The 12,288-nt window shown below is 39.9% G+C and overlaps 1 protein-coding gene across 3 annotated transcripts in view; it reads left to right on the top strand.

Moving 5' to 3' along the window:
- The window catches only part of myo1b (myosin IB), a 259,411-nt gene that overhangs the window by 94,308 nt on the left and 152,815 nt on the right, over positions 1 to 12,288 (top strand). For all 3 annotated transcript variants that reach the window (XM_055637781.1, XM_055637782.1, XM_055637783.1), the window contains exon 4: positions 3,055 to 3,149. In XM_055637781.1, coding sequence (XP_055493756.1) covers positions 3,055 to 3,149 — 95 coding nt within the window. The remainder of the gene's footprint in view (positions 1 to 3,054; positions 3,150 to 12,288) is intronic.

Raw genomic sequence — 12,288 nt, forward strand, 5'->3', positions numbered from 1 at the left:
TTCCCACCAAAATTGGAGAAACGTGGCGCAGAGCAGACATGGTCTCCCATTCCGGACAATCATTGTATTAGAGTTAAAACATAATTCTGGAGAATTTTAATAGAAAGCATGAGAGGATGCCCTTGCACGGGACATTTTTGAGTGAAAAACAGCAACACAAATAGTTTGGGAATGTTGAAGAACATGGGCTTGTTTAGAAAATAATTGCATGTTTGATCCAGTGATGATGTAGAAAAGCTAATACCAATCAGTATGGCAATACCTGCCAGTGTTTATATTTTTGTTTCATTTCGAAATATTGTTACAGTCGTCAAGGCAAGCAACTGCCACTAATTTTGTATAAGGCCCGTGCTATAGTGTTGGCTCACTTCTATCCTTATATACCTCGTAGCTGATGGAAAGCTGGGAGGTATTGGGGGGGGGGGGGGTGAATCACTCAGTGCAGGACACTGATCTCTGTCCCTTCCTTTAGACATAATGTGAAGGGAGGAACTGCAGATGCTGATCTAGTAGACTATCCCATCGTTTAAGAAACAGTCAGACACGTACATGAATAGGACAGGTTTGGAAGGATATGGACCAAGCGCATGCAAGTGGAACTAGTGTAGCTGGGACATGTTGTCGGTGTGGGCGAGTTGGGCCGAGGAGCCTGTTTCCACAGTGTATCACTCTATGACTCTTTTTAGGGTCATTTTCTTCCACAGGCTGATGCTGGCAACAAATGATGGACATTGTGTAATCCTATTTCCCACTGAAACTGAAGTGAAATAAAAGTTGTTGAGTGAATTGAGTTTATGTTCTCAGATTGTGTCAACATGTAACTGACTGATAACTGGTATGAAGTTTCTATTCGTTTATTTCAAGTTTTGAGGGCAAGGTTAATATACAAGATGATTTTTAATAGTAAATTGCTGGTACTTGAGATACCATGGAAGCCACAACAGGCTGAAAATCTGCAGATCTGTCATCTTTTGCCCAGCTGGTATAATGATGCAGCTTTGTACAGCAATATCATTTCTGCTTTTTCCAGTAAGTCTTTCCACAAAATGCTCAATAAGGCAATGATCTAACTTTTTCAATGTAGGGTTTTGCATACCCAGTAATTACATGGCAAAGACTCCTGGCATCTCTGCAATAAATAACAGAACTTGTAGTTTACTTATGGTCAGCGATTTCAATGCTTCCTTGAGATAATTAATGAGAGAAAATGTATGATCCAGAAGGGTCCAAACTTGATTCCTGGTCTCTGCTAAATTAGTAAGGTGTGCCCAAAGCAATTTGTTTTGGGACAGGAAAAGTTAAGTTAGACTTTTACTGTTGCCAAATATCGAATAGTACCCAGGGCATGATATTTTATTCAATTATGATGTCTCGGCAGTCAAGTGATCTGTCCTCATTCACTTGTAAAGAAAGGACATTTGACCAAGGGAATCGATTTTCTCACTGTCCAAAAATATGAGAAGATGGGTAATCCTCTCCTCCTGGTATAGCCGTGACTATAAAAAGATAAACATGCATTATCCTAAAATAAAACTGGTGACATCCTCATAGAATAGTAACGCGATCCCAAGTGACAAAACTAGGGACACTAGTGGAACTAAGGACTATCTTAGACACACAAGAGACAATTTACAATTTTATCAAGCCAATTGGCCGACAAAGCTGCGCGGCTTTGGAGCGTGGGAGGAGACTGAGGCACCTGGAGAGGACCCACGCGGTCCTGGGGAGAGCATACACACTCCGCACGATCAGTACCTGTAGTCAGGATCAGACCAGGGTCTCTGGCGCTGTGAGGCAGCAACTCTACCGCTGCGCCACCATGTGCAGGACAGTGTAAGTGTACCGGGTGGGCCGAAGTGCCTGTTTCCGCGCTGTATCTCTAAACTAAACTAAACTAAAATATAGCATTAGAAACCAGCTTGGTAATGAGTTACTGCTCTCTGGGTTGTTCAGCTGTTGTGACGTACACTACCTGGCTGCCTGTTTAGATGGCGTTTTCCCCCATGTTTGCCTTAGTTAATGATTTATTATTTTAATAGTGAAATGTTGCAATGCAGATTGGCTAGACAATTTTCTTCATTTAGCTTTTGTCCATCACCACATCATGGGATCCAGTGCCCTAAATTTTGAAAATTCCCTTCCTAAACCACTCAACATTCCAACTCTCACTCCTCCTTCAAGGCCTTTCTTAAAATCTAAGTTCTTTGATCAAACCTTTGGCACATATGTTAAATCATAATCATATTCTTCTTAAATGAGTCGGATTTCGTTTGATAATATTACATTATACCATCTTGAGAAGTTTTAATATTTTAAAGGAGTAATTCAAATGCTAATTTTTCTTATAATAGTTTATAAACAGTAAATTATAACCTCATGAAAGTTAAATTAGTAACTAATTTATTAAGGGCGTTAAAGGCTACAGGAAGAATGCAGACAAATGGGATTGAGAGGAAAAAATAGATCAGTCGTGATTGAATGGGCGATCAAACTCGAAGGGCCAAAAGGCCTAATTCTGCTCAGTCTTATGATTTATAATCTTGTGTGATTTATTTTATTTTACAGAGATGTAGAGAGAGTCATAGAGGCATACAGCATGCACATGGGCCCTTCGACCCAATCTGTCCATGCCCCATCCAAGCTAGTTCCATTTGCCTGTGCTTGGCCCATATTCCTCTAGACATGCAGGATAAAAAATCCCATGTTGGGGGAGTCCAGAACCAGGGGTCACAGTTCAAGAATAAGGGGTAGGCCATTTAGGACTGAGATGAGGAAAAACCTTTTCAGCCAGAGAGTTGTGAATCTGTGGAATCCTCTGCCACAGAAGGCAATGGAGGCCAATTTATTGGATGTATTCAAAAGAGAGTCAGATATAGCTCTTGGGGTAAATGGGAATCAAGGGATATGGGGAGAAAGCAGGAACAGGGTTCTGATTCTGGATGATCAGCGTCATATTGAATGGCGGTGCTGGCTCGAAGGGCCAAATGGCCTACTGCACCATTTTTCTATGTTTCAAGACCTTTTCATATAACGATATTTGTATTTTTTCCACAGTTACGCCTTGGCGGATGAAGCCTACAGATCTTTACGGGACCAGGACAAGGACCAATGTATACTTATTACTGGAGAAAGTGGAGCTGGCAAAACAGGTATCAGTACATTATGTCTGGTGCATACCACAGGGCATTAAGTCAAGATGTTGTATTCATCAGTAAGTTTGAGATTGATTGATAAGTTTGCAGACCCGTAAAAATTGATGGAGTTCTGAATAGTGATGAAGGTAGTCAAATGATCCAGTAGAATCATGTAGATCAATTATAAATTTGGGCAGAAGAAATGGCAGATGGAGTTTAATCCGGATAAGGGTGAGCTGTTGCCATTTGGGAGCTCAAGAGCAAGAGGAACATCTGCAGTAAATGGTATATGGAGGCAGATAAACCTTTTGGATCTGATCAGATATATCCAAGAACATGACTGGGTGCTGGAGAAGCAATTGGATGAGCCTTGACTATGGAATATGAGGAGAGGTAGCATAATTGGCTTGATGGCAGGAAGCTGAAGGTGATAGTGCAGGCCTGAGGTGTGCCTCAGGGAATGATGCTCAGCTCATTTTTGTTTGTCATCTATATCACCGATTTGGTTTAGAATGTGCAAGGCATGGTTGATAGGTTTGCGGATGACACTAAGGTAGGTTTTATCTTAGACAGTGAAGTAGGTTATCCAAATTACAGCAGGGTCGTTGATCTGCTGCATAGGTGCATTGAGGAACGGTAAATAGAGTTTAATTCAGACACGTATGAGGTGTGGCAGTTCGGAAAGTCAAATGAGGGTTGCACTTTCACAGTGAATGGTAGGACCTTGGGGAGTATTGTGGAATCAGAGGGACCAAGGAGTATACGTACATAGTTCCAGGAAAGTGGCATCACCGTTAAACAGGGTGTTGAAGAAAGTCTTTGCCTTGCTGGCTTTCATCAGTCAGGGCACTGAGTGTAGAAATTGGGATGATTTGTTGCAGTTGTACAGATGTTGGTGAGGCCACATCTGGTGTATTGTTCTGTTTTGGTCACCTTACTATAAGAAAGGTCCATTATACTGGAAGGAGTGCAGAGTGGTTGGTTTATGGAATGGGCTACCAGAGGAGGTAGTTGAGGTGAAAACTAAAACAACATTTATGAGATGTTTAGACAAATACATGGATAGGAAAGGTGAATCTCTGGAACTCTCTGCCACAGAGGGTAGTTGAGGCCAGTTCATTGGCTATATTTAAGAGGGAGTTAGATGTGGCCCTTGTGGCCAAGGGGATCAGAGGGTATGGAGAGAAGGCAGGTACGGGATACTGAGTTGGATGATCAGCCATGATCATATTAAATGGTGGTGCAGGCTCGAAGGGCTGAATGGCCTACTCCTGCACCTAATTTCTATGTTTCTATGTTTCTATGTTTTGAGGGATATGGGCCAAACATGGACAGGTGGGACTAGTGTAAATGAGGCACCCAGGTTGGCATGGTTACGGGCAAGGGCCAAAGGGCCTGTTTCTGAGTTGTATTACTCTATGACGCTAAAAGATTTATGCGGCTGTTGCCAGAACATGAGGGACTGAATTATATGGAGAGGTTGTGCATGCTAGGACTATTCTTTGGAGCGCAGAAGAGTGGGGGAAAGAAATGTATAAAATAATGATGGCATAGATAGAATGAACACACTCAGTCTTTTTCCCAGGGTTAGGCGATTAATAACTAGCAACCTTAGGTTTAACATTAGAAGGGAAAGTTTATATAGGAACCTGAGGTGCAATGTTTTCACACAGTAGGTGGTACGCACATGGAACAAGCTGACATGGAAAGTAGTTGAGGCAGATACAATGACAACATTTGAAAACATTTGATCAGGTCCATGGATTGGAAAGATTGAGAGGGGTATGGATAAAATGTAGGCAAATGGGACTAGTTTGGATGGGCATCATCTATCTTGGCATGGGTGAGTTGGACTGAAGGGCCTGTTTTCATGTTATATGACTGTCACTTTATAAATTCAGGCCAAAGGTTAGAGTACTCAAAGTAATTGAGGTGAAGAGCTAGAAGGGTATTAAAAACAGAAAGCATTGGAGATGTTGAAGAAGTCCTGCACACTCAGTGGAGAGAAAACAGAATTAAAATGTCAGCTTGATGAATTGTCATAATTGACCTGAAAAATAAAATTCTGTTACTCTGGTCATAGGTACCGTCCAAGCTGCTGAGTTTTTCCAGCATTTTCTGCTTTAATGTAGATTTCCAATAGCTGCAGTGCCGTGGGTTTTGAGCTGGAGTCTAAGCACACTCATCAGGTTGAGAAGTATGGGTTGAAATGGTTAGAAAAAGCCAGGTACAACGGATTTAGATGGATTATAAACTCTGCCATGGACCTTTTGCATGGAAGAGTTATTTCCAAACTATTAATTCAATCCTTCAGTTTTTTCAAAAGATTTATTGAACAAGTTGTGGTAATTTTTACTAGGAACATCCCAACTGGGAACAGGATCCTTTGGTTGCTCTGTTAGTTTAGAGCCTATAAACAGACATTAATTCTTCACCAAATTGCTGATAGGTCTCGTGATTTGGTTCAATGCTTTGGGTGGTGCCTCAGGGAAGATCTGAAAATATCCTCCCTGTAATTAGGAGTTATTATGTATATAAAGATGTCATAGTGTATAAATTCCCTTCACTTATTCCCCACCCTGCTTGCAGCAAAGGCTGGGGTTGGGAGGAATGCATTGATGTTGATTCTACAGAGCACGTGGCAGTCGCATGTGCATGATGTTCTTTTTAATTTGACCTCCATTACCCAACAGGCAGATGCCTGTCATAGCCAATGCTTCATGGTGGCTAACGTTTTCCTATGGCAAAGTAGCTGAAAGTATTCCAAGGTTTATTCTGAGAGAGTAAAACTGGGGTGGAAAACTGTTGAATTTTACAAGAGCCTTACTTGTAAATTTACTCTTTAAATATTACTATAATGCTGGGATTGAAACACAGCTGGGAGTGTTTATTTGAAATCAGCAGAACAATGGGAAGCAGAGAACTTCAAAGTTATTTTTAAAATTTCAGAATATTTCTCGAATGCTTTGCATTTGTGGGAAAGGCATCTGGCTAACAAAAGTTGCAACCTTGTCATTCCAAGCAAATGTATATAAAAACTAATTAACTAGTATGTGTACAAAGTATGTTATGGAAACTAGTATATGTACAATATAACATAGTATGCTATATGATATGTACAAAGGATCTTATCGAAACTTACAAAATTCTTAAGGGATTAGACAGGCTAGATGCAGGAAGATTGTTCCCGATGTTGGGGAAGTCCAGAACAAGGGGTCACAGTTTAAGGATAAGGGGGAAATCCTTTAGAACCAAGATAAGAAAAACATTTTTCAACACAGAGAGTGGTGAATCTCTGGAACTCACTGCCACACAGAAGGTAGTTGAGGACAGTTCATTGGCTATATTTAAGAGGGAGTTAGATGTAGCCCTTGTGACAAGAGGGATCAGGGGGTATGGAGAGAAGGCAGGATACTAAGTTGGATGATCAGCCATGATCATATTGAATGGCGGTGCAGGCTCGAAGGGCCGAATAACCTACTCCTGCACCTATTTTCTATGTTTCTATGTCTATGTTTCTATGTTTTGTGGATTTTGATTACTCTCTGTGCCAGGCTCAAACAATTCTTTATTGTGCATGAAAAATATATTGAAAGATGTATTCTGGACATTTATTCCCAATTGCAAGGAGTTGTTAGCTTCATAGTGCAAATTGTGTTCAGAATTTATATCGTGCTTTATTTCTGCATCACTCCCCCTTCCACATTTGACGTAAGTCTCTACTCACACTTATTTGAATATATATCACTGCTCTCAAAATTTGCCATGAAGCAACATAAACAGGAAATGTCTGAAAATAGATTTTCAATAAGAATTTTTTAACTAAACAATTAAATGGTACAAACCTAATTAAGTTACATTGAAATGTAGTAACCTAATTTAAGCTAAAGAAGCAAAATAAAGGTTTATCAAAAGATAATGCACAGTAGCCTCAGTTCAAATGACCAAAATGCATTAACAAAAGATATCAAACATTTTAATGTTTTGTATCTATCGTCGATTTAAACCAGCATCTGCAGTTCTTCCCTACATATTAAACATTTTACTGGATTTCAAAGCTAATTAAAAGAGATTCCATTTTCAAGCTTCAAAAATACACCTTTGGAAGTCTTTGTGCCTTGAAGTACAAGATTGGTTATTGAAGCCTATTTGAAAGCCTTATAAAAGAGCACAATTCATGGAAATCTCCTGTGATGATTAGATTTTCCTGGGGTGTGACCAGTTTTTCAGCCATGGCTTGCTTCCAGGAAGAGGCTTTTTTTAAACCAGCACAAAAAAATTGAGCGCTGTCGATTGTAAATTGCGTTTAAAATGTTTTGTTTTCTTAAATGTTGGTTATACTGATTTTTAGGCTGACCACTGAAATATAAAACAATGGAACGGAGTGCATTCTCCACCCTCCTATCTTTCGGGTAGATTTGGTCATGGTTTATTGTAATCATGGTCTGAATTCTATCAATTTTCCCATGAAAACCACAAAAGTATTCATGTGAATACTAAACATTGGTAAGAATGCTGAAATTTCATTTCTTACCTAAAATAAGTTCATAAGTCATTGGAGCGAAAGTAGGCCATTCGGCCCATCGAGTCTACTCCACCATCCAATCATGGCTGATCTATCTTTTCCTCTCAACTTCATTCTTCTGCCTTCTCCCCATAACCCTTGGCACTCATACCAATCAAGTATCTGTCAATCTCCATCTTAAAAAAATACCCAATGATTTGGCCTCCACAGCTGCCTGTGGCAATGAATTCCACAGATTCACCACCCTCTGATTAAAGAAATCCCTCCTCATCTCCTTTCTAAAGGTACGCCCTTTTATTCTGAGGCTTTGCCCTCTGGTTCTAGACTCTCCCACTAGTGAAACATACTCCCCACATACTCTCCACTCTATCAGCCCTTTCACTATTCGGTAAGTTTCAATGAGGACCCCCTCATTCTTCTTCACTCCAGCGAGTACAGGCCCAGTGCTGTCAAAGGCTCATCATATATTAACCCAGTCATCCCCAGGATCATTCCTGTAAACGTCCTCTGGACCCTCTCCAACACCAACACATCCTTCCTCAGACATCGGTGTCCAAAACTGTTCTCAGTCTGACCAGTGCCTTATAATGCCTCAGCATTACATCCCTGTTTTTATATTCTAGTCCTCTCAAAATAAATGCTAACTTTGCATTTGCTTTCCTACCACTGGTTTAACTTGCAAATGAACCTTTTGGGAATCCTGCACCAGTTCTCCCAAGCCCTAATCCACTGGTTTCTGACCCTCTCCCCATTTAGAAAATAGTCTTCTCATTTGTGTATTGTGTATTGCTGAAAGCCTTCTGAATGATCCTTTGAAACTTTATCCTACATTTCCTCTCTTCCTTTCTCTATCATTTTATACCCATCCTCTGCACTCATCTAAATCTGCCACTCTTCTCATTTAATCAACCCTTAAATCTCACTGGTTAAACTAAGAGTTCCTGATATTCACTGAGACCACAACATTTCCATCATCCTCACAGTGAGTTTGTCACTTTGCCCGTTCAAGTTATGTAAGTGAGAAAGTTAATGTAGTAAATGTTATGTAAGTGAGAGCCAGCAATTGACAAACTGGAACCACCAATAGAAACATTAGTGTTTTGTTAATGGACTATGCTTTGATTTTGATGCCAGCAATTGGGCAGGACAAACTGAACCACCAAAAATATTTGACTTATATTTTATTCTGTGTTTTGTACAGAACGTTTTTCCTTCTATTATTTATTATGTAAAATAATATGTGTGTTATGATTGTGTTTATAATTTGTTTGGTTGTTTTTGTTGTTTGTCTTTTGCACAAAAGTCCGCGAGCATTGCCACTTTCATTTCACTGCACATCTCGTATGTGTATGTGACAAATAAACTTGACTTGACTTGACTTGACTTGATATATCTAATTATGCTAAAGTTACTAACGGAGCCTTGCACATCAAGTGTACATGGAATCACTCCCACCTTGCCCTTCCCTCCGTATACTCCATTTGCAGGGGTGCTCCTGACAGCTCCTTTTTCACACCTGTTTTATCGCACAGAGTAATTTTTATACCACTGACTCGAATCTGGTATTGTCCTGATTAATTTGTCTTTCTGATTGTTTGAACTAATTGCATGTTCAGATTAGTTAATATTTTTTCCAAGGCGTGAATTTTTCCCCCCTAAATATTATTGCTGATACAGAACAGACAAAGATTGACAAGTGAATTATTTTTATTTCTCAGCTTTCCAATTGTAATGATGCTGTTTTATAAATTTGAGCAAACCATAGACATGTACGCACAAAGGATGTGTGAGGACTTTATTATCATCTGCTCATTACTGGAAAGGAGCCTTCACAGTTTCCCATTTCCCCCCAAAATAATGGTTTGGTATAATCGTCCCATCTCCATCTAATGGATGTAAAATGGATCCACGTTGCCAGAGGGAGATGTGCTTTAACAAAATCTATAAACATACAGGAGACATTTCTTTAGTTTTTAATTTTTCCGTTTTAGAGATACAGCGCAGAAACAGGCCCTTCGGCCCAGCGATCCCTGCACATTAAAACAAACTTACACACACTAGGGACAATTTACACTTATACCAAGAATACAAACGCAAGCCAATTAACCTACAAACTTGTACGTCTTTGGAGTGTGGGAGTAAACCGAAGACCTCGGCAAAATCCCACACGGTCACGGGGAGAACATACAAATTCCGTACAGACAGCACTCATAGTCGGAATCGAACCCGGATCTCTGGAGCTGCAGGCGCTGAAAGGCAGCAACTCTACCGCTGAGCCACCTTCTGTTCTTAGGGAAGTGGCTGGATATTGTCCTCAAATGATAGAGCACTGACTGTAAATAAAATATCCATACAAACTCACCAGGACCAAAAAAAGCTAAGCACTCAAATGTAATGATCGCTGCTTACAAGGCAGTGACCTCACCAAAGAAAGTTCAGCCATGTCTGAGATTGTTTTGGATTCTGGTTGTTATCAAAAAATCGCTCAGGTTAATTCACAGATATCTGAGCTAAGATATTATAAATTAAATTTATTCTGCTAAGATCTGCAAACAGCAGGTTGAGAACAAGTGTTTGTTGATATAATTGACTAAAATAATATATGAAAATCTTAAACATGCTCAAGGGAGAATCTCAAGTGGAAGCAATTGGGAAATCAAATCTGTTATCTGGGAACATATATATTTTCTTCCCCTAAAACTAAAAGCTTGCTTGTACTTAAAGGTGCAGCAATTAACATATGCCCTCTACAAACAGGAACCACGCAACAAAGATAATATCATGGAACTGATAAATATTTGCATTATGAGTGCATAAGTGACTCACAAATTTTAAAATGGTTATGAAAGAACTTCCCTGCAAACACAGGAAATGATAGAAAGAAGAACATTGGATAGGTAGCCTCTCATCAAAATACTACAATGGATTAAACTTATTGTCACTCCCCGGATGGATTATATGCAGGCTGTAATATTATTAATCTCGTCAGAAATAGAGCATTACAGGAGCTAATGTGATGACATTCATTTGGTTAATAAACCACATTTGGGGTTGGCTGTTTTCAAGCTGGAAATGATTTGCTCTGTATCAAGAATAATTTGGTAATGTCACCATTTATCACTGAGAAAATAACTTGCTTATACTTTGGGGCATTTCAGCTGCTTTTATTTTTTGCGTATGTGATATGCAACTTTGATTCGATGTTCCAAATTCTGATAAGAACATTTGTTTTAAAATGAGGTCACTCTTCCTGTATGGTGCAAATGACCAATTTATACACTAGTTGAAGATTAACTTATTTCAGCTGGTGTTGGAACCAGCCTATCAGCAAGTAAATCAGGACTAAATGTGAGGCTATTGTTAGCATTCACATTGGCAGCCTCTAAATAGATGTAGTAGCATTCTGTGTGGGTTAAAAGTAATTTGCAAACTGTGATTATTTTATTATTTTCTAGTCCCACACATAATATTGCAAAATGTCATCTTCTCAAAAATAGAATGAAGGAAATTCCAGGTTGTATGGATTGCCTTGTCATTAATCCATGATCTTTGTGCTGAAGGTTCCCAAGTAAAATTTGAGGTGCTGGACTTAAAGGCCAGTGTGGGAATGGGAGGGGGAGTTAAAGTGTTTAGCGACTGGGAGATCAGGTAGGCTCATGCGGAATGAGCGGAACTGTTCAGCAAGCCTGCACTTGGTCCTGATGAAGGGTCACGACCCGAAACGTCACCCATTCCTTTTTCCAGAGATGCTGCCTGTTTCACTGAGTTACTCCAGCATTGTGTGTCTATCTTAAGTCACAATGGTGGTTGCCTTAATTGTGGCAACTCATCCCGTCGGAAACCAGCACCACTGCATCACTAATGTTTTCAACGATTTAATAAAATAATTTAAACAAATTACAAACCACGCAGAAGATAAAAGGCTTGCCCATCTTCTACAAATTCGGATTAGTGACTCTTAATTGTATTATTTTCTTAATGTGGATATATCCACCTATATTGGAAGAGATGAAAGTGTGGTCTTTTATTGTGACAAATGAGGTGAGGTGCAGTCACGTGGACGTGGAGATACTGCACACCCATACTAGTACTGCTTGCAAATTTAAATGAGCTTTAATTTTCATAACCTTTCCTAACTCACTTCCTATGGTCCAGTGTGTGAATCTCCTTGTTGCAGAAGCATATAGAAGCACTGAAGTTGATCCAATAAAGTGCCCCATATCTGAGGAAGGATGTGCTGGTTCTGGAGAGGGTCCAGAGGAGGTCTATGAGAATGATCCCAGAAATGAGTGGGTTAACATATGATGGGCATTCGATGGCATTGGGCCTGTACTCGCTGGAGTTTAGAAGGATGAGGGGGGCCTCATTGAAACTTCCCAAATAGTGAAAGACCTGAATAGAATTAAGGTGGAGAGGATGTTTCCAATAGTGAGAGAATATAGGACCAGAGACCATAGCCCCAGAATAAAAGGACGTACCTTTAGAAAGGAGATGAGGAGGAATTTCTTAAGGCAGAGGGTGGTGAATCTGTGGAATTCATTACCACAGATGGCGTGGAGGTCGTCAATGGATATTTTTAAGGCAGAGATTGACAGATTCTTGATTAGTAAGGGTGTTAGGGATTATGGG

The sequence above is a fragment of the Leucoraja erinacea genome, chromosome 7, assembly GCF_028641065.1.
Source record: "Leucoraja erinacea ecotype New England chromosome 7, Leri_hhj_1, whole genome shotgun sequence".
NCBI lineage: Eukaryota > Metazoa > Chordata > Chondrichthyes > Rajiformes > Rajidae > Leucoraja > Leucoraja erinaceus.